Here is a 25,809-nt window from a genome sequence, read left to right as displayed (position 1 = left end):
CTCACCAGCTAATTACTATAAAGTTCAGGAACGTCAGTAAATACCACAATAAATCCACAGCTGCAGGTAAGGGGTTTGTCATCACAGACAGATGTCCCTCTAAAAAGGCAGAGGAGGAGTAGAACTGACCCACCTTACAGAGTGCCCTGCACGCACAGGAGGAGCTGTCACAGTAGCAATTCTTCTATTTATGTGATCACTGGGCATCAACTGCAGATCAACTCTGGGAGTGTATTCCTTATGTAACCTGGGTTTCTATGCGAAAAATTATAACCTACAGATAACTGGATATGGAAGTCCAGTCCCCTCATAGGGGTTGTAGAAATAGGCAAAGAAAAGTATGTAGCAGAAAGTATAACTTGTCACAAAGTCAGAATATACAGAATGTCCCTCACATAAGCAGTATGTGCTGGGCTATCGAGGTACCAACTACTACGCACAACACTGTATTGGAAATCTTGAAATTAACGGAAGTTCAACCAAAGGCACCAATAGTCTCCAACTTCTTTCATTTTGGTTTATTTATGGCTAATTTGTTGCCCAGCCACTGAAAAAAAATCTCTCCTTTTCACAGGAAAGGGAATAATTTGCTGATCAATGGCGGTCCCAGTGGTGTGACCACAAGAATGTATGTTGCACATTCACTTTGCTACTCTATTAATCTCTACGGCGCTGACTGAGCTAGCCAAGTGATGTAGTCCGCTATCCCTGTCCATTCCATAGACAGTGAATGGAGCAGCAGCGCACATGTCCCACCTGCTGCTCCATTCATTCATTACTTTGTTCTTGTGATCCGTGGAGGTCCCACCACGGATTACCAAGCTATACCCTATCCACAACTATCCATAACTTCTTGCGACTGGACAAACCCTATTAGAAGCTATTTTAATGCGACATGCTCATGTTTTTCTTCGTTTTTACATGTTTATTTCATTTGTACTAAAATAAAAATAAAGCCCTGTATAGTTACAAAGAATACAAATGCATTAAAAAAAAAAAACAAAGGACCACAAACCCAGGAAGCAAAACATAAAGGATGCACAATGCAGCACACACCATTGTGAATTAACCCTATATCTGTAGCAATTCTGTAGGTCACCAACGGCTTCAGACGCAGATCAAAGGAGGAATTTGTATACATTGTGGTGCCGGAGAGACGCCCTTGTGTGAATGTATTCTCACCATGTTGAAATGGTTATAAGTTTATTTCCGAATTACTCTTGGGTAGTAAACAGCCATCAAAATATGGCAACAAAAAGATAGAATCCTTGATTAAGACTAAACTGAATGCAATTATGTTTTCTGGGATGGGATAGGGAAAACATTGCTATTTAGCTAAAACATTATATCCTTCTCTCTAGGTTTCCCACCACCCATCATAAGGTCAGAAACTAGAAGGGCAATTTTTTTTAGATGCCCAAAAAGATGAGTATTACTTTTATTAAAAAAGGGTCTTTCCAAAATTACATGTTCAATCTTCCTAGGGAAATCTACCGCCAAAATCAAGGATTGCAAACCAAGTACACTTACATGCTGGTGTACGCCCCCTCTAACAGGATCTGCTCTTCTTTTGGCTTCTTATACCATTGTTTTTAACGAAAAAAGGTGTTAAATTATGCAAATGAGCCTTACGGTTTCAAAACTCCATGAACAACTATGGAGCTCAGAGCCACTTAGGCTAATTGTTCATAATTTTAAAGCCTTTTCTTTCTTAAAAACAAAGGCATAAGAAGCTAAAAGAAGAGCAAATACTAACAGAGTGGGAACACACCAGTATGTCCGTGTGGTTGGTCTACAATCCTTTATCTGGTAGTAGATGTCCTTTAAGTCCCCAATCTCTACCGCGATTCAAACCGTTCCCTATACTGCAGATTCCCTGTACAAGTTAATGGGCTATAACAGTGAATCAGACTTATGGCCCCAACATTCTCAGGAATAATGACAGTACTGATGCCATTGTAGTATTTCTCTATCACAATAGTTGGCACTGAGGCTTTGTTCCCATACGGACTTCATTCCCATCATATGTGTAACACACAGAGCCAGAGGTGCTGACACATTATAGTTGGTGCTTTAAGCACATGTTTTATTGCAACTTGTAACAAAAGTCCATAATTCTGCAGATGTCCCAGTCTGGTACCCTTTTTATTTAACAAACCTTCTGAAAGCTGAAACTGTCATCTACTGGGGTTTATAACACACTCACTCCTGCTTTGGTTGGTCATATTCACAGCAAATTTACAGCTCCGCTCCACTGGGCTCATTCTCAGAACTTGGCATCCGTAGATCAGAGTCATTTCTCACCATTGAGAAGAGGCCGACCACACTGAGGAGTGCGAGCAGCATAGTGACGGCACACAAGCTGAACATATTTCTTGTACCACTTTGGTAGTCACTGTCATGAAGCACCAGAAGACCCAGTCCAGCTATAAGGTGAAGGGGGACTCTGAACCAGTTCATTACTCCAGTTTGTTCTTTTTCTGGGATCAGTCTGCGCCTCAGAAAACTCATTGCTGGGAAGTAGAGTCCACAAGCTAGCTCTATGAGGAGGAAGGCAAGGAAGGACTCTGTTGGGCGTTCCTGCCCTGGGGCTGTAGAGAAGGTTAGCATGAAGAGGGAGAAGAAAACCATGAGTACGGACAGACAGAGGATGTGCATGGGTTGCAGGTGATATTTCTTGGAAGTAGCGAGTCGGTAAAGTGATGAACCCGCTGCACTTGCTGCCATAAAACCAGAGAATGCAATGCCAAGTGGTGTATTATGAGGGTCCAGTACAGGAGTCCAGAGGAAGATAAAGATGTAAACCACACTCTCAAATAACGCCTGTATGGCTCCTAAAAGCAGTACACGTCGGTCCCTCAGAAGACATCTCAGACCATCACCACAACTTCGAGTAAAGCTGCTGCTCTGACCATGGTTCTCATCCCATTCCCGCCATACGAGGGTGACAGACAGACCTAGCAATGGTACTGCTAACACAGAGGGCGAGGCTGGCCCTAGTCCTAGCCACTCCGCGCAGGCATTTGCTGTTACTCCTGCAACAATAGCAATACCCCCATTCCAGGTAGATACTTGAGAGAAGGTGTGAGGGAGCCATTCTGCTGGGAAGTCGTGATGTTCAGCATGTTCATGTGCATACCATGACTCGAAGGAGGAAAATAACAAAGCGCTTGAGAATCCACCCAGAACACGCCCAGTCAGGAGAACAAAATAGTCCTGAGACAGTTTACACAGGTAACACCCTGCGAGGAGGAGGGAAAAAAGTATACAAGATTTCCGTCTACCAAGACGTCCTGTCAGGGGTGCACTCACCAATCCCGAAAGCACTGTGGCCCCAAAGCCACACACATAAATGATGGCAATCTGTCCCTCCAGGAAGTTGTAGTGCTGGTAAAGCTTGTACAGGTAGGGACCTTGCAGCCAGTCCGCTGCCAGTGCAGGGAAATAGGCTCGGAAAAAGTCATGTTGAAAACGCCGGAAAGCTGGGTTGCCTAAAGTGTTGCTGGTGGGAGACTGCTTTGAATGGCAAGCTGAGAACTCCAACACTGACCAAAGAGCCAAAAGGCCAACGAGGACCAAGTAAGCCGTGACCAACATGACGTATCATCGAAATGGCATTCTGATAGAAGAAACTAAGGAAAGAAAATAAAAGGATTTATTAACCAGACACAAAGTCAATTAAAGCATTACAGCATTATGGGCAAAAGCGATAAACAAGGATTAACAGCATCCAGGTGTCCAGTTATATTTAATTATACGGATATGTCACATAAATGCCTTACCACTGGAAAATGACCTAGAGAGAGCGTCATGGATGTGCGAGTCTCCCCGATGATGGCTCAAATAACTTTGCTCCATGCAAATAAATGCGGCTGAGCTGTAATAATATGTATGGCGCTAAGCATAGCAGAATGTAAAGAGGCTGCAGAACTTGTCCCCTTACAGAGCTTACTGGCAGAGGTGGCACATGCAAGACCCCCGGAGATATAATACTGGTCACCTATACTATAAAAAAAACAATAAATAAATTCTGGAAGACCTCTTTACAAAGAGTTTCAATATTCACAGATACTAAGCCGTATAAAGTAATTAATTCTGGGACAGATAGTATAATATTGGAGGGATTTGTGGAAGCTTGAGGAGTATGCAGAGAAATGTTTGCTGAAGTTAATGTAGATAAAATGTAAAGTTATGCACTCGGGCCAAATGTACAATTGTTTTCTAAACAATCAATTACTTGGTAAAACTGCAGCAGATAAAGACTTGGGGGTATTGGTGGATGATAAACTTAATTTTATTGATCAAAGCCAGGCAGCTGATAATTATAATTTACTAAAAAAATGAATGTAGGCTTTTGCAAAACTACTCAGCGACTAACAACCAATATAAAATCCATTGACAGAGAAGGTCAGCAAGAAGAGGTAATAGGGGTAAGGAGAGGCAGAGAATATACATAGGTTAAAGAGAACCCGTCATGCAAAATAACCCCCCTAAACGAAATATATTTTCATAAACTGCCATTAGAGAGCATTGCCTCTATCCCTTCATTGTCCCTCTACATGTCTGTAAACCTAAGCAATGTGTTCCTAAAGCTGTATGCAAATGACCTGTGAAATGTCCAATAAGTCATTAGCATATTCAAACTGTCCACCTTATTCATGAGTGGTAGGGACAGTCACACCCCCAGTGTTTGACTGACAGCAGCTCCATGTGCTTGCTGGTGGCCACGCCTCCTGCAGCCTGTGTGCGCGTGTGTGCGTGCGCGTGTGTGTGTGTATGTGAAAGATACAACAGTTCCAGGCAGCCATGTTATAGCAGAACATGTCAGGTACATGTGTAGCGGATGTCTGTGTCTCTGTGTATTAGGAGGATCCAGCATGTCAGCAGATGCAGCACACACACTAGCCATGCTTTATTATACATTACACACAGACATGAGCAGGGGGAGGAGAGGGGAGGGGTAACAGGGGTGACATCACTGCCTCTGACCATGTGACCAGCCTCATTTACATGATAAAGAATAGATGATTTTATAATGATTAATGTCTGAAATGACTAGATAAAGGCTTGGATGGGATCCTTGTGAGCTGCTCCAAAAGGTAATAGTGACAGAGACCTGATGACAGGTGTCCTTTAAGGATGAATAATTCTTTGAAGACGACTTCAGGAAATTACTTGTGCAACTCCCTGATACAACACATATGGATTCAAATTATGAATACTATTAAAAAAGTCTTAAAGTGTATAGAGTACATATACCGAACCAGTCAGACATGTAGGCTCGCCTATCTCTAATGAGCTTGTGGCCTGTAGCTAAGGTAACTTGTATTCTTTCTTTCCAATTTCCTCATGGCGTTTGACAGTTTTTTGAAAATTGCACCTCTGGACACCATCAAGTCCTTGAAGGTTTACAAAACAGACTGTCCTTCATGTCATAAAGAAAGTAATGATTGTCATTTCCATGTAATAAGTTGTATGATTTTTTTTTTAACCATAATGAGGACAACAATCTGGGTCTTAGGTCCAGTTCAAACCAATTTGAGCTGATCGTTGCTAAATTATGTTACTGATAACAGCAAAAAATTATACGGGCTGCATCGCTATTTTTGACGCTATGAATAACGGAAACGTAATAGATGCATACATATACATCAATAGGAACAGATGCTAAATGAGAGGTTCTGTACCATCAGTTCTAAAACAACGTTATTCTATTCCAAAACAAAAAAAGAACTGATACCACTAGCAGTGGTGTGAACTTAGTCTAATACTACTAAATGATAAAACATTTGGTGAGATTTAAAGCCACTTGCCCACAATTAAATACAGTTAGAGAAAAATTCCCAGACTGAACCTTGTATCACTGGACTGAACTGACATGTTGAGTTCAGCCTAGTAATAGGAGGGTCAGTGTTGAAATCCCCCTAGTGCACTGAGCATTCTCTGACTGCACAAACTCATGGGCAAGAAGTGGCCTAAGGAGCTGTTATTTGTAAGCATCACTGTCTACTCATGTCAAGTAGTGATCTGCTCTATGTTCTGGCCAAGTTCACATTTTGCATTTACATTAATCGGAAATACATAATATAGGGCAGAAGTAATCAATTATTGGCAAGTGAACCTACAATACAATACTTGATTTTATATGTGTTCCTTCATAAAAATATAGGGGGATACACTGCATCATTATAACCCATGCTAGGAACCTGTCGCGGGCTATAGTTAATTCACTAGTTCATGACCCCGACACGTCCACTTGGTGTGATGGTGTTTTTGGGGGACCTGCAATGCGCCAGGAATTAGAACCACTTTATGTCTTTTCTGCCAGAAAACTGGTGTTCAAGGAGTAGTAAATGCCCCATTTTGCTTTTAATGTGTTACCAACCTTGTGTAACAAATGATGATGATCAAATAAAGTCTTCATGTGACCAGTAACATTTCTATATCCAAATTATTATTATGTTAAAGTCAGTAACTATTAAAGGGATCAATAATGGGTGACTTAAATTTAAGGAATTGTGCAAAACTTACAATATTACCTGTCCCCTCTCCCATACTGTAAAACAGATCCCAAGCATGTGAGCACTAGCTCCAATCCCAGGCCTTGCAGCGATCTGGGCCCATATGACAGTCTGTATAGGAGAACTCGCAGCATCATCACTTCCAGCTCATCAGAAGCAGCAGTGAGCCGGCTGCCAGCCATACATCACATGAACGTTATGTTTTTCTTATGTTTTACACTATTTCCTGCCTATTTTCCTCCTGGCCAAATTTGTAAACAATTTAGACAACAGTCCTTTATTTCACGCTAATAAATGAATGGATAATGATAGGGAAACGTCATATACATGATTGCCCCGATGCAGGGACTAGCAGCATTACAGGCATGTGCTATTACAGACATGTGGTGCCACAATCAAAGAAAAGGTCAATAGGTAAAAGCGCAGCAAGACATGACATCAATGTGAATGTGGACTAGTACAGACAGATACCGACCCTCCGCCGCTCCTACTGCTCCCGCCTCCGGGGCTCTGCCTCTCCGCACTCCACCGCACTCATCGCTGTGCAGTACAGAGAACTCACTTCCGCTTCCGGGAGAGGGCGCGTGCTGGAGGCGCGGCACCGCGTGAATCACGTGATGCTTCACACTAGTGGAGTGAGGGGAGTTGGCCGGAGGTCATGTGACCCTCAGCATAACCCGCACTAACAGCCTCCTCACAGTACAGTGCACCACATCTGCTGCACAGCTACTAAGTCCATAGTATATACAAGTACTGAGGGAGCCATAATGGCGGCCATATTATTATTAGTTTCAGTCAGAAACTCGTTAGGGGAGTATTCACACATGGTGGTTAAATTAAATCTAGCGTCAAAATCAAGCCTGGTCACTTACTCATAGATCCCGGCACTGTGACTGTGGTAATCTTCTTATATTTGTAATCCATTTCCTCCTTCCGTCTAAAATTTAATTTTAAAATTTTGCTAATAAGCCCAAAAGACTCCTGAGCCTTTCTGTGGCTTCACAGGCTGTTACACTGTCTCTCCCTTCCCCTTGCTTAGCTCTCATATGCACAGTGGGGGAAATTTATGATGGACACCCTGTCCCTCTGTTGCTTCCAGATACATTAGCATACACCGGCCTTCTGATTTAATAAGGGGGCAGCTGCGCTGATGTAAAATTCCACGTCCGGTCTTTCGTCGAATAACGCCGCAGCATGGGAACTTTTAATGATGAAAGTTCACAGGCTGTAGCAAGTGCGTTGGCGTGGGGCAGGAACACCCAACGTCGCCTTGCTATGGAGATTACATGAAGATGGAAATAATCGCAATGCCCAGTGATTCGCCAGTCATTGCAATTATTTTTGGGCTTGGGGGCCAAATAACTAATAAATGGATCCTGCTTGCTTGAGTCACCTTATAGACAGTGAAGCCCTGCTTTCCTTTTTGTCCTTGTAGTGGCTGAGATCAGATCTGCCGCTGAAGCTCATCCATTCACCCAAGGAATTATATATGCTGCCTCTGTTATACCTGTATAACACTGCTGCCCATCAGCCCAGGTGTAGACATGCCGTTACCCCCCTTGAAGATCAACACACTCCACTGCTTTTAATCTTGGCGTCATGGCTGACTTATAGCCCTTGTGTATTAGATGACTTGTATAGTTGTCAGGAGAAGGTGGAGTGCTCCCCCCTGGAGGGTGAGTATTTTGACACTGCTTTTGTTTCTTTTGGATACCAGCTAAGTGAAATCATGGAAACATCTGGCTAGGTACAGCAGTGGATCAACGCTTCTTTTGAACTCAGTACGGATACAGTGTTGACATGACTGACAGATCAGCTGTCAGGGTCAGATGTGAGCCTTCTGAACCTCTACTACCGTATTGCTGGGTACCATGAGACTAACACATCTTTTGTGTGAGGTGAGTGTTTCAGATGAGGTAGAAGTATACATGATGAAATATACACTCTTCTTATGCAATTCTTCAGTTATTCGACCCTGTAGTATGTTTTTCTTTGCTCATCTAAGCACATAGTACACATTTACTCACATATTTTCTGGAGAAGTGTCAAGACAAACAAGAGCGATACCTGAATTTCAACACTTTCAACATTACCAAGGATGTTTTTTTTTGTACTAAACCAATGATCATGATATCAGAGATTTAGTTTTTATTTAATTAAATATTAACTTTTTTAAAATATAATTTTAACAATTATTTACAGTTTTTTTTCGGACTATAAGGCACACTGGGTCATAAGGCGCACCATAAATAAATACCTGCTAAAACATCTAGGTTCATATATAAGGTGCACTGGACAATAAGGCGCACCTGATTCTAAGGATGAATGACCAGCAGGTGGCAGACCTGTGCATAGTTCAAGGCAGCTGTTGTCTGTAAGTAGGTTCATATATATGGCACACTGGACTATAAGGCGCACCTTTGATTTCAGACAAAATCAAAGGATTTTTTGTGCGCCTTATAGTCCGAAAAATACGGTAAGTCCTATACTACACTGGACACAGAAAGCAGCGGTGAATCTGCTCGATAACTGTAACATCTGTGTCTTTTCGGCCCGTAAAGTACGTCAGAAGATAAGCTGCTGACTGTGATTATATACTTAGTTTACATTCTGTCCGGCACTTACCAGATCACCGCCTTTGCTCCTGGCTGTCTTTATTGATTTCTATCAGACCCGTTTGTCTCTTGTGGACTTTGTTCTGGGCTGCGGGCGGTTAAACAAGCTGTGATGGAAAGATGTCCCCTCCACTCACATTCCTCCCCTGCTTGTCCACTTTGTCTGGATGTCAGGGGACCAGTCCAAACACTCTCTTGGCCAGGACTCTGATAGCTCATAAAAGGATTGTTTGCCCACTTCCCAAAGCTTGCTATAATGTTCTTTGGAGCTTGCTAGCATTTTCTGTATTTTTTATTCTCCTGACCATCCGTAAGACTCTTGATTCTGTACTGCGTTCTCTTCTTGGATTAGACCAAGACCATTCTTCTGTGTTTGTCATGTTTCTCTCTCTGTGTTTTCACTTTGGCACAAGAAGGGAATGTCGACCAGTTGCCACTTATCATCTAGGGTACAATCGGCAAGTAGTTAGGTACAGCTTGGTGGGTTAAAGCATTAGAGAGCACTATACCAGGTGATATAGATCATTATAGAAAAGTACAAAAATTGATATTAGACAGAACATGAAAAAACTTACTAAGCTCTTACTTACCTCTTCATAAACTGCTATGCACTCAAGTAATTTAATACCTCAGTGAGACAATAGGTTGTTTTAGAAGACATTGGGGCAGATTTATCAAGCTGTCTGAAAGTCAGAATATTCATAGTTGCTCATGGCAACCAATCACAGCTCAGCTTTCATTTTACCAGTGCTCATGAATATTTTAAAGGGGAGCTGTGATTGGTTGCCATGAGCAACTAGGATTATTCTGACTTTCAGACAGCTTGATAAATCTGCCCAATTTCAGAGAATGGTAGTTTAGGTCAGAGATGAGCGGAGAGGACCTAATAGAGAAATTCAAAATTCATGTTATTAATGAATATGGCTATTCAAGTTTTGCAAAACTTTTTCAATGGTCATTAAGTGAATTTTTGGTTTTTTATAAGTCTTCCTTCATATGGACATTTTTAGAGCTCAGTTATAATACAATACACAGCTCCGGTATGTAGAGTACAAAATCACAGAAATAAACAGTAGCACAGACATAATGTAATAAATAAGAGTACAATACAGCTTGGGGGCAAGTGGGGGGTAATTAAGTTGATTCGGTGGCTTTTGGTATAAAGCAGTTCTGAAACCTTGTCGTCCAACAGCAGATCTGTCTATACCGTTGTTGGAGTAAAACTTGGTGCAATGGGTGTATTGCACTTTTTGCAATGGTAATTAACATTCTGCAAATCCTAACCTGCCAAATGCTGTTGATTGGGGTCAGGCCATCGCCTACAATGCTTCGAGACCTTTTGGTGATTTTGGCAGACAATGCCCCAGTAGACAATGGCACAGCATATAATGCTTGCGATGATAGATTCCTAGAACATCTTTAGGATTTTGTTGCAGGTGTTGCACGACTTAAGTTTCAAGTAGAAGTAGATTTTATAGGAAGCTTTTTTGAGTGATACGTCTTTGCCGTCCATTCTAGCTTATCAATCACAACACTAAGATACCTACAGGTATGGACCAGGTCGATGGCCCTACCTTTGATTAAAATAGGATTGTGGGCTGTTTTTTTCCTCCGTTGGTCTGTTACCATTTCTTTATTTTTTTTTTCACGTTTAGTATGAGCTTTTACTTTTGCTCCGTTACGCAAATTTATTTGCACGTCCCGGATGCAGCCAATTAAACATTTAACAGAACTGTGTAAATCACTAGAACAGATGATAATAGAAAGCTTTGTAATCTACTTTATTAAAGAAATATGTTCATGTGTCTTTCTTTTTTCCTCCCTTTCTTCCGCACTTAAGCATTTTGTATAAATCAACTTTCAGTCCTGTATCCACTGACAGCTGAGAGGTAAAGGAGCCTGATACACTGTCTAATGATTTAACTCTTCACATACAGTCCTGGACTTATATATCTTCTTTGTAAGGGACTTCAGATACTTTGTTAAGTGCAGGAGAAAGAAGAGCTTAAAAAAGACACAGAGAAGCTGCTTTATGTAAAGGGGTTGTCCACTTTTAGCGAATAATTGTTATTGTTTGTTTAATGAAAAGTTACAAAGTTTTCCAATATACTATATATATTAATTCCTCATGGTTTCTTTAGATCTCTGCTTGCTTTCATTCATTGTTTATTTGCCTTATATAAAACCAGTCCCTGGTCATATGGTATCACACGGCTCATTATATCACAGAGAGTAATCAGAGTGTGTGGTATATAATAAGCCATGCACCTGTGTGACATCACATGACCAGGTATATAACAAGCCGTGCACCTGTGTGACATCACATGACCAGGTATATAACAAGCCGTGCATCTGTGTGACATCACATAAACAGGTATATAACGAGCCATGCATCTGTGTGACATTACATGACCAGGGACCGGTGTTTATCCACAGGAGTAAACAATGAAGCTTCCTATAGAATGACAGCAAGCATAACAAATTAATACATAAAGTATATTGGAAAATTATATAACTTGTAATTATACAAACAATATAAATTATTTGCTGAAAGTGTACAAGCCCTTTAATAAATTATATTGCAAAGTTTACTATTATTACCTGCTCTATTGAGTAAAAATTTACTTTGAGGGTGCGTCCACATGTTCAGTTTTTCAGATGCAGTTTTTGATGCCGAAACCAGGAGTGGAGTAAAAGTAGGCGGAGGAGCAGAACCTTTCAGTTATTTGTCTCAACCCATTATCATCCACACTTTCGGCTCCAAAAACTGCATCTGAAAAACTGGACGTGTAGACGAACCCTCAAGGTTAAGATGCGCCTTTAAAATACAGACTCATGAACTGCTGCAAAAAACTTTGAAAAACTACTGCTGCATGAAATCACAAGCCACTTAACAATGTACTTTTTACTTCTGGCTTTCTGCTTCATGAAAACTGCCACGTGAATATATCCTAAAAATGGCTGCCTGTTGTGTTCCTGATTTATATGTCTTATTAATAGAGGGGAAAAGTTTTGTATTTGTTATTTTTACAATTGAATTAAATGTAGATGTCAATGTGAATAGCTCCTTATTTTCACACTTTTGTCTGGTATAGGAATGGATCAATAAAAGTAATGGCAGTTATCCTCATAGACTGTAAGCTCTTGTGAGCAGGGCCCTCACTCCTATTGTTCCATATGACTGTTTGTTCTTTGTAATGTAATATAGTTGTATATGTTCCGTATGATTTGTAAAGCGCTACGGAATTTGATGGCGCTATATAAATAAAGATTATTATTATTATTATTATTATAGGACTGACACATGACAGGCCGTTCCCAGTGGACCCCAGAAAAAGGTTTTTTTTATTATGGTGTCATTTAACTGGACAAAATATCAGATCATGCACCAGAAGGTTTGCTGCAGATGTTAAAGGGTTTGATTACTTTTAGCAAATAGTTGATATTGTTTGCACAATGAAAAATTATAAAATTTTCCGCTTTAATTTCTGTATCAATTCTTTGCTGTTTTCTATATCTATGTTTGCTGTTATTCTATAGGAATGTTCATTGTTTACTTCCTGTGGAAAGTCACTGTGCTTTAATTGGTCAGGTGATGTCACACAGGTGCACGGCTCATTATATCCCTGGTCATGTGATGTCACACAGATGTACAGCTGTTTATATTCTTGATCATGTGATGTCACACAGGTGCATGGCTTATTATATCCCTGGTCAGGTGATGTCACACAGATGTACAGCTGTTTATATTCCTGGTCATGTGATGTCACACAGGTGCATGGCTCATTATATCCCTGGTCATGTGATGTCACACAGATGTACAGCTGTTTATATTCTCGGTCATGTGATGTCACACAGGTGCACGGCTCATTATATCCCTGGTCATGCAATGTCACATAAGTGCATGTCTCTTTATATCCCTGGTCATGTGATGTCACACAGGTGCACGGATCGTTATATTCCTGGTCATGTGATGTCACACAGGTTATATCCCTGGTCACACAGGTGCACGGATCATTATAACACAGCTCTGATTACGTTCTCTGACATAACGAGCCGTTCACCTGTGTGACATCACATGATCAGGTTTTTATCCACAAAAAGTAAACAATGAAAGCTTGCTATACAGTCACAGCAAGCAGAGAAAATCTAGAAAACAGCAAAGAATTGATAAAGAAAGAATATTGGAAAATTATATAACTTTTCATTACACGTAACAATTATTTGCTGAAAGTGGACAACCCCTTTAACACGGTTCTAGTCAATATCAGACAAGCTTATTTCCTTCTACTAATATAATAGATACAACAAAGTGTTTGGGATAAATGCAGCTTTATAGTAATTTTACTTTTCTGGAGTATAAATGCCACAATGGGCGAGTCATATTTGCAACATTTTTGCGACCTTTCATTTATGAATTCACCTAATTTACGCCAGATTTCTGTGAATTAGGATGTTCAAGATAGATCTATTGGGGGATATTTATCAGGACCTCTGCGGACCGCCACTGGCGCAGAGGCCCTGAAATAATCGCAAATGCTAGCTTATTGCTAGCTTTTGCGATTATTTTCCCCAATCCGCCACCTTCACGCCAGTGGGGCTTGAAGGGGGGGGGGCGCGGCCGGACGGGAGTGAGCGGGGCGTTACTGTCTCCGCGCCTGCGCACTCGCTGCTGCCGGCGACTTTTCAAAAAGGATTTAATAGCACCAAAATGTTTTACTTTTGTGCAACTTTTCACCTAAACAATTAACACCTCAAATGCCAGATTTAATAAGCAATTGAAGCCGTTATGATAAATCTGATATACATCAGAGCTCGTAAAACAAAAATTGTCCCAAGATGCCTATTGGTGCTCCTCGGGTGTGTGTGTGTAGTACTGCTTACTGCCACACAGTGGCGCTATACACACATTGTAATATGCTATAACCGAGGTTGTGAAACTTTTTCAGTACTGTTTTGAGCCAGCAGTGGGTCTCATGTCATCTCATGTCTAAGGGTCAGACAAATTGTGCATATGTCAGTATAATACCAGATGTAATATAGAAATATAGGTACAAAAATCTGTAGCAACCTGTCTAGAAGTAACATAATATCTCATCCGCCTGTGTATGTAATCCTTATTATTTACATGCATAATATTTCAAATCATGAAGAAATAACATGATAAAAGTATTACAATAAATATTGACAGGGTTACCAACCACCAGTAAATTATCTGAAACTATTATCTGTCCATTGTTTATATTATAAAATGATATCTGCCTCTGTGATGATCTGGAAGGATTTGTAGAGGTTTGCAATTTATAGTTTCATAGTTTAGATGTGTTAACATTAGGACTATTCATTTATTTTCTTTTTTCTTTTCTTTCTTTTTTTAAATCCAATCTTTTTTATTGAAGATTTTTTCACTTTTACAACACAACTATTCTTCACTTTCAGCCCTCTGCTTGGTATATGTAGAGATAAAAATCTCACTGAATATTCATCACATATATTAACAGGGCTATATTCAACCTGATGGAGGCCAAAATCATGCCATTATACTTTGATGTATCTTATGTGGCAGTATAGAATAGAAGATTAAGTCACTATAGTACCTGTCAGTAGACATTAACTTTATAATTTATTACCAGTGTGTTGTGAAGCAGCTTAAAGGGAACCTACCACCACAATACTACCTATAAACGTAGAACAGGTGGTACATGGATGTATGGGACGTGAGGATAGCCCTTTTTAGAGCTAATTCTCACTTCCCAGCTATCTTTTTAAAACTTTAATACCCTAATATGTAAATTTTCTTAAGCGGCTACTGGGGCGTGGAGTAGCAGGACATGAGGCTACACGTCGCGGCTACTCCACGCCCCGGTAGCCTATTTGCTCCGACCTACCCTGAGATCTTCACCGTAGTTGTGCGCCCTCGTCCGAGAAGCCTGAGTTCTGTGCATGCGTAGTAGCTCCAGCTTTGGAGCAGTGGCCGCGCAGCCACAGTTCTGCGCATGCGCAGAACGCCGGCTTCCCAGACGAGGGCGCGCAGCTACGATAGAATAGAATGCTTTATTGTCCCCATAGGGGAAATTGACTTTGTCACAGCGACAACAACAAGCGAGGCGACGTGCAGCCGGAACACCAGCGCACCGGAAGGGCTGTGATGAGCTGTGCACCGAAGATGTAAGGGTAGGAGGAGAAAAGAGGCTACTGAGGCGTGGAGTAGCCGCGACGTGTAGCCTCATGTCCTGCTACTCCACATCCCATGTCCCAGTAGCCACTTAAGAAAATGTACATATTGGGTGTTAAAGTTTTAAAAAGATAGCGGGGACGTGAGGATTAGCTCTAAAGGTAGAATCGTGGTGGTAGGTTCCCTTTAACCCCTTCCCGACGCGCGCCGTACTAGTACGGCGCGCGCCGGGTCCCGGTGCATGGAGAGGGCTCGCGGGCCGAGCCCTCTCCATAGCCGGTAAGTCTTTGCTGCATATTGCAGCAAAGGCTTACCGGTAACACCGATCGCGGGTGCTTTCACCGCGATCACCTCCGGCAATGCTGCCGGAGGCTTCAAGAAGATGGCGCCGCATGGGCGCCGCCATCTTGGCGCGGATCTTCGCTCCCCGATGACGTCACGGGGAGCGGTGATCCGTTGCCATGACAGCATCGGGCCTCACGAAGGCCCGAAGCTGTCTCGTTTTAACCTATTCATTACAATGTGCTATCAGCACATTGTAATGAATGAGGAGTAAAATCCCCATATACTGCCATATTGCAGTATGGCAGTATATGGTAGGATCGATCAGACAACCTAGGGTTAAAGTACCCTAGGGAGTCTGAAAAATAGTTAAAGTAAAAGTAAAAAAAAGTTTAAAAAAAAAAATTATATTAAAAAAACCTAAAAATTCAAATCACCCCCCTTTCCCTAGAACTGATATTAATATTAATAAACAGTAAAAATCATAAACACATTAGGTATCACCGCGTCCGAAAATGTCCGATCTATCAAAATATAATAACGGTTTTTCACTGCGTTTAACCCCGTAACGGAAAATAGCGTCCAAAGTCAAAAATGACATTTTTTTGCCATTTTGGAAAATATAAAAAAATTAATAAAAAGTGATCAAAAGGTAGCACAGTCCTAACAATGATAGCAATGAAAACGCCATCAAAAGTCGCAAAAAATGACACCACCAACAGCTTCGTACACCAAAGTATGAAAAAGTTATTAGCGCCAGAAGATGACAAAATAAAAAAAAAAATTTTTGTACAGGAGGTTTTAATTTTTTTAAATGTATGAAAACATTATAAAACCTGTACAAATGTGGTATCCCTGTGATCGTAGCAACCCAAAGAATAAAGTAGACCTGTCATTTGGGGCACACAGTGAAGGCTGAAAATCCAAGCCCACAAGAAAACGTCGCAAATGTGTTTTTTCACCATTTTCACTGCATTTGGAATTTTTTTCCCGCTTCCCAGTACGCGCCATGGAACATTAAATACCGTCACTACGAAGTGCAATTTGTTACGCAGAAAATAAGCCATAACACAGCTCTTTATGTGGAAAAATAAAAAAGTTATAGATTTTTGAAGGTGGGGTGTGAAAAATGGAAGTGAAAAAACTAAAAAAGGCCAAGTCATTAAGGGGTTAACACTGCCCAGACCCTGGCTCTTTCATGCCCCAGTGTGATGGCATCATCCAAAAATTGAAATTTGAAATGAGATGTAAACTGGTTGTATAAAGTCTAGAGGTCACCAAAGAGTTTAGCACTGAAGTCAAGGTTTTCCCACTACAGAACACCTCTGACATAATACACTAGACTGCAGGAGACTTGATAGCTAATGCAAGGGCGTCAATTACAGAAGAGCTGTTAACGGAAATCAACTACCAGGATGAAGGATTGTAAGCCAAGCACACTTACATGCAGTTGTGTACCCCTTCTGGCAGGATATGCTCTTCTTGTAGCTTCCTATGCCCTTGTTTTGAAGAAATAAATGTTTAAGAATTATGGAAATGAGCTGGAGGGGCTCCATATGGAGCCTGGAGCCCCTCTGGCTTATTTGCATAATTTGTATAACCCTTTTTTTCCCCATAAAAACAAAGTCCTAAGTAGCTAAAAGAAGAACAGAACCTGATAGAAGGGGCACACACCTGCATGTAAGTGTCCTTCATCCTGCTGAAAGCACAATCTAACAGGCACTTACTGCCTTGCATAGAGGATGCCGACCGGCCGGGTGAATACCTGGGACTGCCCCATTGACTCCGTGGTCACCATGACACTAGCGCCTATAGGATCGCGATCCCAGCTGCTACTGTGGGAGCCTGGCTTTCACATACAGCCGAGCTAATGCATTGATTGCACGGGCTCTGCTACTGGGCCCGGGCGGTCGTTGAGACGTACATGTACGTTGGGATGCAGCAACAGACCGCTTTTCCCAACATACATGTACGTCCTATTGCGCCAAAGGGTTAAGTGAATCAATAACAGGTCAATCAATAACAATTTATAAGTAACTTTACATACTCTTTATTTCTTATTTTGCTATTTTATCTTCATTCAAAGCGGGATAAAGGTCTGGGTCTATAGATTTATTTCCTAGGGATTTTATTATAGGGATAAAAAACTATACTGGTATGGAAAATCTAGTTTTATATCCATTCATTGTACAACAGATGGATCACTGCTGTATGATGATGAAGACATCTCCATTAAACGTGCTGTAGTAATCTTACACTTCTGTGTGAATGCCTCCTATCTAAACATGATTTGACATTGTAAGTCTCTGCACACGACTTGCTTGCTGACAAGCCCATGCATGTACCATTTATATTGCTTGATTTATACTGCAGTGGCTTGTTACCTGCTTTATGTGCTTTGTTGTGTGTTCTCAGAGGTTTACGCTTTATTGTTTAATTATAGTTCATTATTTTCCAGTTACAAAGTAATCCCCTACCAGTGATATACACTGGAGATCAAAATTAGAAAACAACACACAATTTCCTCCATGTCAGGGCAATTGTGTTGTCCTATGTAAAAATATCCTAACATGTGTAAAGTAGCAGAATTAGGATGCAGCCAGTTTGTATATGAAAGGAAATCTACCATTTGTTTTTATGCATTGTGAACCAAACATACCTTGAGAATGCTGTAGATTCACTGATGCAGAAACATATCTTGTTTAATCCCTGATCCGAGTGGTTTTGATCAAAACCAATTATAACATTCAGGATCTTGTGAAAGCTGGGTGTAGACTGGTGGCAGTACATAAACACATTACACAGAGCATCCTGAAATGTCCAGAGAGTACTAATCAATCTGAGCTGGAGGACTCATCCACATCAGCTGGGGGATGGTGCAGCGATTGATTACTTCTGCCTTTCAGGTACAACACAGTGAATGCAGCGTTCTCTGAAGCACTGCATCATTAGGTAAAATGAAAAGCGCCAAGGCAGCCACAGGAGCAACAGAGCCTCATTATCATAATTGTATAATTGTTTTTTCAGCAAAACCACTCAGTTCAGGGATTAACCCCTTAGCGCTCTGCGCCGTAGCTGTACTGCGCTGAGTCCCGCGAATAGCGCTCAGCGCAGTACAGCTACTGCGCAGAGACGATGCCGGTTCAGCGCTGTATAGCAGCCGAACCGGCATCGTTAGCCGCGGGATTTCAACGGTAATCTACCGTTGACATCCCCGGCTAACACCCGCGGTCGGAGTGGGCTCCGATCGCGGGTGTTTAACCCGTTAAATGCCGCGGTCAACGCGACCGCGGCATTTAACATGCCTTCTGGGGGTCTTTACATCACAATCGGCCCCCCCACACCGTTTTCGGGGGGGCTGATTGCTGTTTTGGCACCTCTGGGGTCCGATCGGGACCCCAGAGAAGCCTGGAGGGTTTACCTTTAAGATGGCGTCTGTGACGTCATCTTAAAGGCAAAGTGTCAGCCTATGCATCTGCATAGGCTGGCACTGATAATACCCTGCAATACATTAGTATTGCAGAGTATTATCAAGAACAAGCAATCAGATGATTGCTTGTTCATATCCCATGGTGGATCATGTAAAAAAATGTAAAAAAAATGTTTTTCAATAAAAAATTACTTTATAAATCACTAAAAATGCCCATAAGCCCCAAAACATATAAAGAGACATATAACACTCAAAAAAGTCTAAATCATAACACAAACCCCACATATATAGTATCACCGCGTCCGTAACAATCCATAGAATAAAACTAAATAACTATTGAACCCATATGATGAACGCCGTAAAAAAAAAACGTTAAAAACCCGCCAAAAATTATGATTTTTACCTATTATATCCCACTAAAAATGCAATAAAAAGTGATCAACAAAACATATGTACTCCATAATGATATTGTTGCAAAGAACAACATGTCCCGCAAAAAACAAGCCATCAACCAGCTCTGTAGCCAAAAACGTAACAATGTTATGCCACTTGGAAGACGGCGATGCAAAAATGATAGATTTTTCCCCACATTAGGGTTTTATTTGGCAAATTTAGTAAAACATAAGAAAAAATATTCATGTCTGGTATCCCCGTAATTGTATCGACCCATAGAATAAAGATAACAGGATTATTAGGCTATACGGTGAACACAAAAAAAAAAAAAAGTAAAAAATCCAGTACAGAATTGATGCTTTTCTACTCATGACCTCAAAAAAAGTTCCAAAATTTTCAACAATAGGTGATACCAACCCCAAAATGGTAACACTGGAAAAAGCATCTCGTCCCGCAAAAAAAATGCCGTCACATGGCCCAAATAACGGAAAAGCGAAAATGTTATAGCCTTCAAAAGGGGGCAACGAGGAAACTAAAATCCTGTCAGCTGCAGGGTGCTCCTTCCCTTCTGCGCCTTGCTGTGCCCCCATAACACAAGTAATGTCCACATGTGGGGGGTCGCTGCACTCAGGAGAAATTGTAGAACAAATTTTATGGTGAGTTTTCTCTTTTTATCTTTTGGAAATGTGTAAATTTTAGGGCTAGATGAACGTATAACCGACAAAATTTGACCATTCTAAATTTCACCGCCATTTTGATTCAATTACTATGAAGATCTCAAGGGGTTAACAATCTTTGTAAATGCTGTTTCTGATAGTTTGAGGGGTGCAGATTTGAAAATGGGTTGGTTATATAGGTGGTTTTGTTGCTAAATATGTAAAATTGATTTCAAACAGTATTTATCCCCAAAATAGTCAATTCCGAAAATACGGAAAATCGCTATTCGATTTGTAGGCCGCGTGACGTCAAAATAAATTATCCAAACATTTCAAAAATTATGAAAATGTAAAGTAGACAAATGGGAAATGTTATTCTGCAAGTTATTTAGGTGGTAAATCTATTTGCCTGAAAACGCGGTGATTTTGAATTTCGAAAATGGCAAATTTTTCTAAAAATTCATCACTTTTTTCTTTTTTTTGTAAATAAACGCAAAACGTATCAGCCAAAATTTACCACTAAAATGAAGTACAACATGTGGGGAAAAAACAATATCAGAATCGCTTTGATAAGTAACAGTGTTCAAAAGTTATAACCATATAAAGAGACGCAGGTCAAATTTCAAAAAAAAGTTGCGAGCCTTAACCTGCAAACAGGCTGCGTCCTTAAGGGGTTAAACAAGATACAGCGTGGCTTATTTACTAAGGGTCAGGGGACCACACTATTGTCAGATATTCCGATGATTCTGCATTTAGCAGGGTTTTTTGGCGCACGCGATCAGATTTTGGCACATGCGTACAAATCGTGGGGGGGGGGGGCGTCGGTCGATCTGACAGATTCGGACTAAACACGGGATTTAACATTTAGATTGTGCCACAAGGCATGCATATTTTTGTTTTAAATTAGCTTTAAAGGAAACCTACCACTTGTAGTGGCAGGTTTCTGATGGAAATACCGGGCACCAGCTCAGGGTGAGCTGGTGCCGGAGCTTATTTTCGTTAGTGTTTTAAACCGCGGTGCCTGCCTGCAGGCTATAAAGTTTAAAAAGTGTTTTAAACCGCGATACCGCGGTTTAAAACACTAACGAAAATAAGCTCCGGCACCAGCTCACCCTGAGCTGGTGCCCGATATTGCCATCGGAAACCTGCCACTACAAGTGGTAGGTTTCCTTTAAATATATAATTAGAACCCACCATATATATTTCTTCATTTTAAAGTCTGCACCTCTCAAACTATTACTAACAACTTTTACAAAGCTCGTTAACCCTTTGAGAGTAACTAAAACAAAATGGAGGGGAAATTTAGTAGATGGGGTTTCTGCGCTCACCTCCTCCTCCTCTCCCCGTACACTGCCGTTGCCCGCTACAGTACGGTACGGGCGGGCAACGGCAGTGTGAATATAGCCTAATATAGCCTAAGTTTGTCAGTAGTACATTTATTTAGCCCTAAAATTTACACATTCAAAAAAGATAAAAGGAGAAACCCCATATTAAAATCTGTTAAGCAATTTCTCCCGAGTATGGAGTCAGTTGTTGGACTAGTTGTTGGACTAGTTGGACTAGTGTGGACTAGTTGTTGTATGGGGGCACAGCAGAATGCAGAAGGGAAAGAGGTCCATGCAGTACCCACTTTTGCCCTGTAGGATGTAATGGTTTCTAGTAATCTAACAAATATTTGGTTTTCCGTTAATGTGGCCATTTTTCAATGATGCTATTTGGAGGTGGCTATGCCCTAATGATGAAAATGTATTAAATTGTTGTTAAAGCTTAATAAACATGTTACCTTTATACTATGGGTCAGTATGATTACGGTGATACCATATTTCTACATTGCATCCTACATTTTACAAATTTTGCAAAATTAAACATTATGATCCAAGTTTTTGCACTTTCAGTTGCACTAGAAAGAACGTGCAAACTGCTTGTACATGTTGTTATCAAGTGTCTGCGCCAAAAAAGACCTCAATTTCAGATTGGTGGGGTTCTAGCAGGCAGCACCTATATAGGTAATAATAATCGGTCCAATGGGGCTCACAATCAAATCAACCTACCAGTATGTTTTTGGAGTGTGGGAGGAAACCAGAGGACCCGGAGGAAACCCACGCAAATACGGAGAGAACATACAAACTCTTTGCAGATGTTGGTAATCTCATTTTCTGTTTATTAGCGGTTAAGAACAAATAGGAAACAGACAGCTCTCTGCTTATAAGCAGCAGACAACAGCTCTTTGCTCCTCCTACCCTGAGATATTTGGGGCGCAGCTCCTTGTAGCTGCGGGCCCTTGCCCAAGAAGCTGGAGTTCTGCGCAAAATGCCGGCTTATCGGACGAGGGCGCCGAAGATCTCAGGGTAGGAGGAGCAAAGAGGCTACTGGGGCGTGGACTAGCCGCGCCGTGTAGCCTCATGTCCGGCTACTCCACACCCCAGTAGCCGCTTTACAAAATTTACATATTAGGGCAATAAAGTTTTCAAAAAGCTAGCGGGGACGTGAGGATTAGCTCTAAAAAGGGCTATCTTCACGTCCCATACGTCCACCTACCACCCGTTCTACCTTTATAGGTAGAATCGTGGTGGTAGGTTCCCTTTAATGGAAAAGACTCCATTAAAGGGAAAGTTGATTAGAGCAGAGGAACGTAAATCAAAAAGTTGCTTGTCACCAAGAGGTTAAAAGACAATTAGAGATCTAGGGATATGAAATTATTTTCCAGAATGTGCACGCTATAATCCCAGAGTTGTTATTAGATAATTGCTCGCTATGACATTATCAGGCAACAGGATTTTACAAATCACAACTTGAAGAAATAGGTCAGTGTTGTGAAAGCCTGTGATACAGAAGTGAGAGATATCAGGCCAGGGCATGAAGAAAGACAGTAAAAGCGCAGACAGCACTATCACCCTGAATCACCCCAATCAGACCAAAAGCAATAAAATGTGTTCACAGAAATGCCATGTAGTCAGCAGCCCCATCTTCCTGTGACTCTCATGTGTGTCCCAGCTTGTCTTCTGTACTCTATATTCTTGCTTCAGGACTCAAATAATTAGCCATAATGTTTAGAACGAGATGAGAAATCAGGTAAAACCTCTATAATCAGGCGTCTAGCTGACAATGTGTTGCTGGTAATGTGATAACTAAATGATGGGGGAAAACCTATGCATAAATTAGTTTTTTGGGTAACACTCATTCCTAAATGAGTTATGATTAGTGATGAGCGAGTATACTCGTCCGAGCTTGATGCTCGGTCGAGTATTAGCATACTCGGACCGGCTCGTTGCTCGGACGAGTATTTGCCCTGCTCGATAACGAGCATTTAATTAAAAAAAAAGAGTGAAGAACAGTAAAAAAATACAATTAAAAAATTTAATTTAATCATTTAATTGAAGAAAACAGTGAAAGAACACAGTGCAGAATAGATTGCAGGAACATCTGCGATCTGTTCCGGAGACACGCGTGCAGAACGGTGTTCTCCGCAATAGTATTTGAAGAACAATATGTGTGAAGAACACATTGCAGATGTTTGGCAACATCTGCAAGTTGTTCTCTACACATATTGTTCTTCAAATACTATTGCGGAGAACACCGTTCTGCACGCGTGTCTCCGGAACAGATCGCAGATGTTCCCGAACATCTGCAATCTGTTCTGCACTGTGTTCTTTCACTGTGCTCGTTCAGTTTGTAATTTTACTGAAAAATGCTCGGGTCTCCCATTGATTTCAATGGGGCTCGTTACTTGAAACGAGCACTCGAGCATCGGGAAATGTTCGGCTCGAGTAACGAGCACCCGAGCATTTTAGTGCTCGCTCATCTCTAGTTATGATGTATGATCAGTGGTCGGCCAAGTGGACAACTTATAGCCAAGTATTACACTAGATTATCTGAGAGATAGAGGCGTACATAGAAATGGTCAGAGAGCATGTATGACAGATAGTGATTGGGCCCAGGGTTTCAACTCCGAACAAGGATCAATTAGGCAAAGTACCGATTTTTTGGTTTTTATATAGACTTTATTTTTGTTTTCCAAGAACATACCAGTGTTCAAAGGCAAACATCTACCTAAGGGAAGTACAAACGTAGCAGATGGGTAGTCAGCACAAAAATATCAACATAGGATAATGACATCAGCCATTGATACAGAAATAGAGAGGTGGTTGCACCCGCAAGGGGCACCTCTTCCCAAAGCAGAGAACACACATTCACCCAACCATTCACACATCACACAGAGCTATTCCTCCCCAACACCGAAGCAGTCTGGGCTGTCACCCACACACACCATATTAAAGAGAAAGGATCCGGAGTACTTCTAGCAGTATACGTTAGTTTATAAACCAGAATTTCCGCATTAATCAACGAGGCGAGATTTATTTGGCTATCGTAGGAGGCTTCCAATTTAGCAAAATAATCTTTTTACCATAGAACATTGTAGAAATTCCTATCCTCGTCCTACGCGTTTCATACTTGAGTAGGTAATCATCAGGGGCTTGAACAGAGGTCTAGGAGACGAGCATAGGTCCCAAGCAACCTTGACTGCGTGGGACTGGGTCAATAATCATCCCGTTAAGGGAACAGTCAAGGTTGCTTGGGACTTATGCTCGTCTCCTAGACCTCTGTTCAAGCCCCTGATGATTACCTACTCAAGTTTGAAATGCGTAGGGCGAGGATAGGAATTTACCAGGGTCAGAATTGGGACTGCCCTTGTGAGGGCGGGAACTAAACTTAATGTGGGCCAGGGTGCAATAGGGATTATTAGGGTCTCCTTTTATCTGCGGGATCTCCCACATCCAGTGACACGTGGTGGGACTCTCAAACTTGCGAGTCACGCCACCCTGGATCAATGCACCGGGCATCAAGACAGCAATGGTAAGAACGTTACATACTGTGTTTTAGTGTCTTATTTGGACCATGACCCCTCGCCAATTCGCTGGTTAACAAACAACTACGGTCTAGCAGGGGTATATGCTGAGACCATATGACATTTGCATTGTATAAAACCTACTGTGATGGATATGTGGGGTGATTTGGTCTTTCAATTGTCCTGCACTATAGGATTTAGCAGGAATTTATAAGTGAGTTTTCACTAATGCTTTGTTTTGTGGTCTTTTGTGGAGCTTGGATTTTAATAAGTTGAGTAAAAGCTAAGTTTTAATATTTTTTCACTTGTGCTGCTAACATATATTGCCTTTCTGGTGAATTTTCCGGTACCCTTAACAGGGATATAGGAACTCTATTGCTTGTTATCCCTCTTAAATTTAGCCTGAAGAATGTCCCTTACCAGGCCCAGAAGACACACCCGAGGGGAGCAGACACCCGGGAGACCCAGACGCTCGATAATGTAAGAATGAATGTCCATCCACAAAGTACCGATTTTAATATGCCGTGCTATAAATACCATACACACATTGGGCCACATATATTTTTAGCTTGGCTTTTTCTTCTTATTTGCAAATAAGACAATCTCCCTTCAAAGTTCGCCATAGCCAATTTTTTTTTGCAGTGTTCCCTGCATTATCGCCACATTCCAAATGCAAAAGTTGCAACTTGTATTAAAAAAGTCACAAATTTTGGCGGAAAACCACCCCTGAATAGCTTAGAGCTGTTGGCGACTATTTGTTTATTTGTTATTTAAAAAAAAAAAATGCTAACTCACTAAAGACCTTAACTCCTCAAACACCAGATACATTAATAAGGAAAAATGACCAGCAGAAAAGCAGACGCAAGCCTCTATAAGAGTCTGACCATACGA

The 25,809-nt window shown here is 41.2% G+C and overlaps 1 protein-coding gene across 2 annotated transcripts; it reads right to left on the bottom strand.

Moving 5' to 3' along the window:
- Nucleotides 1-2,059: 2,059 nt before the first annotated feature.
- MFSD5 (major facilitator superfamily domain containing 5) lies at nucleotides 2,060-7,154 on the bottom strand. 2 transcript variants are annotated; one of them, XM_072134614.1, is made up of 2 exons: nucleotides 6,997-7,154; nucleotides 2,060-3,632 (listed from the first exon to the last, which is right to left on the bottom strand). In XM_072134614.1, exon 2 carries the CDS (start codon nucleotides 3,595-3,597, stop codon nucleotides 2,239-2,241), a length of 1,359 nt encoding a protein of 452 aa, XP_071990715.1. In that variant the 5' UTR covers nucleotides 3,598-3,632; nucleotides 6,997-7,154; the 3' UTR covers nucleotides 2,060-2,238. The 2 variants fall into 2 exon arrangements, with proteins under 2 accessions (XP_071990715.1, XP_071990717.1); XM_072134616.1 differs by lacking the exon at nucleotides 6,997-7,154 and adding an exon at nucleotides 3,783-3,896.
- Between the last annotated feature and the right edge of the window lie 18,655 nt (nucleotides 7,155-25,809).

This window comes from Engystomops pustulosus, chromosome 2, assembly GCF_040894005.1.
Source record: "Engystomops pustulosus chromosome 2, aEngPut4.maternal, whole genome shotgun sequence".
NCBI lineage: Eukaryota > Metazoa > Chordata > Amphibia > Anura > Leptodactylidae > Engystomops > Engystomops pustulosus.
This window is presented reverse-complemented; position numbering and strand designations above follow the sequence as displayed.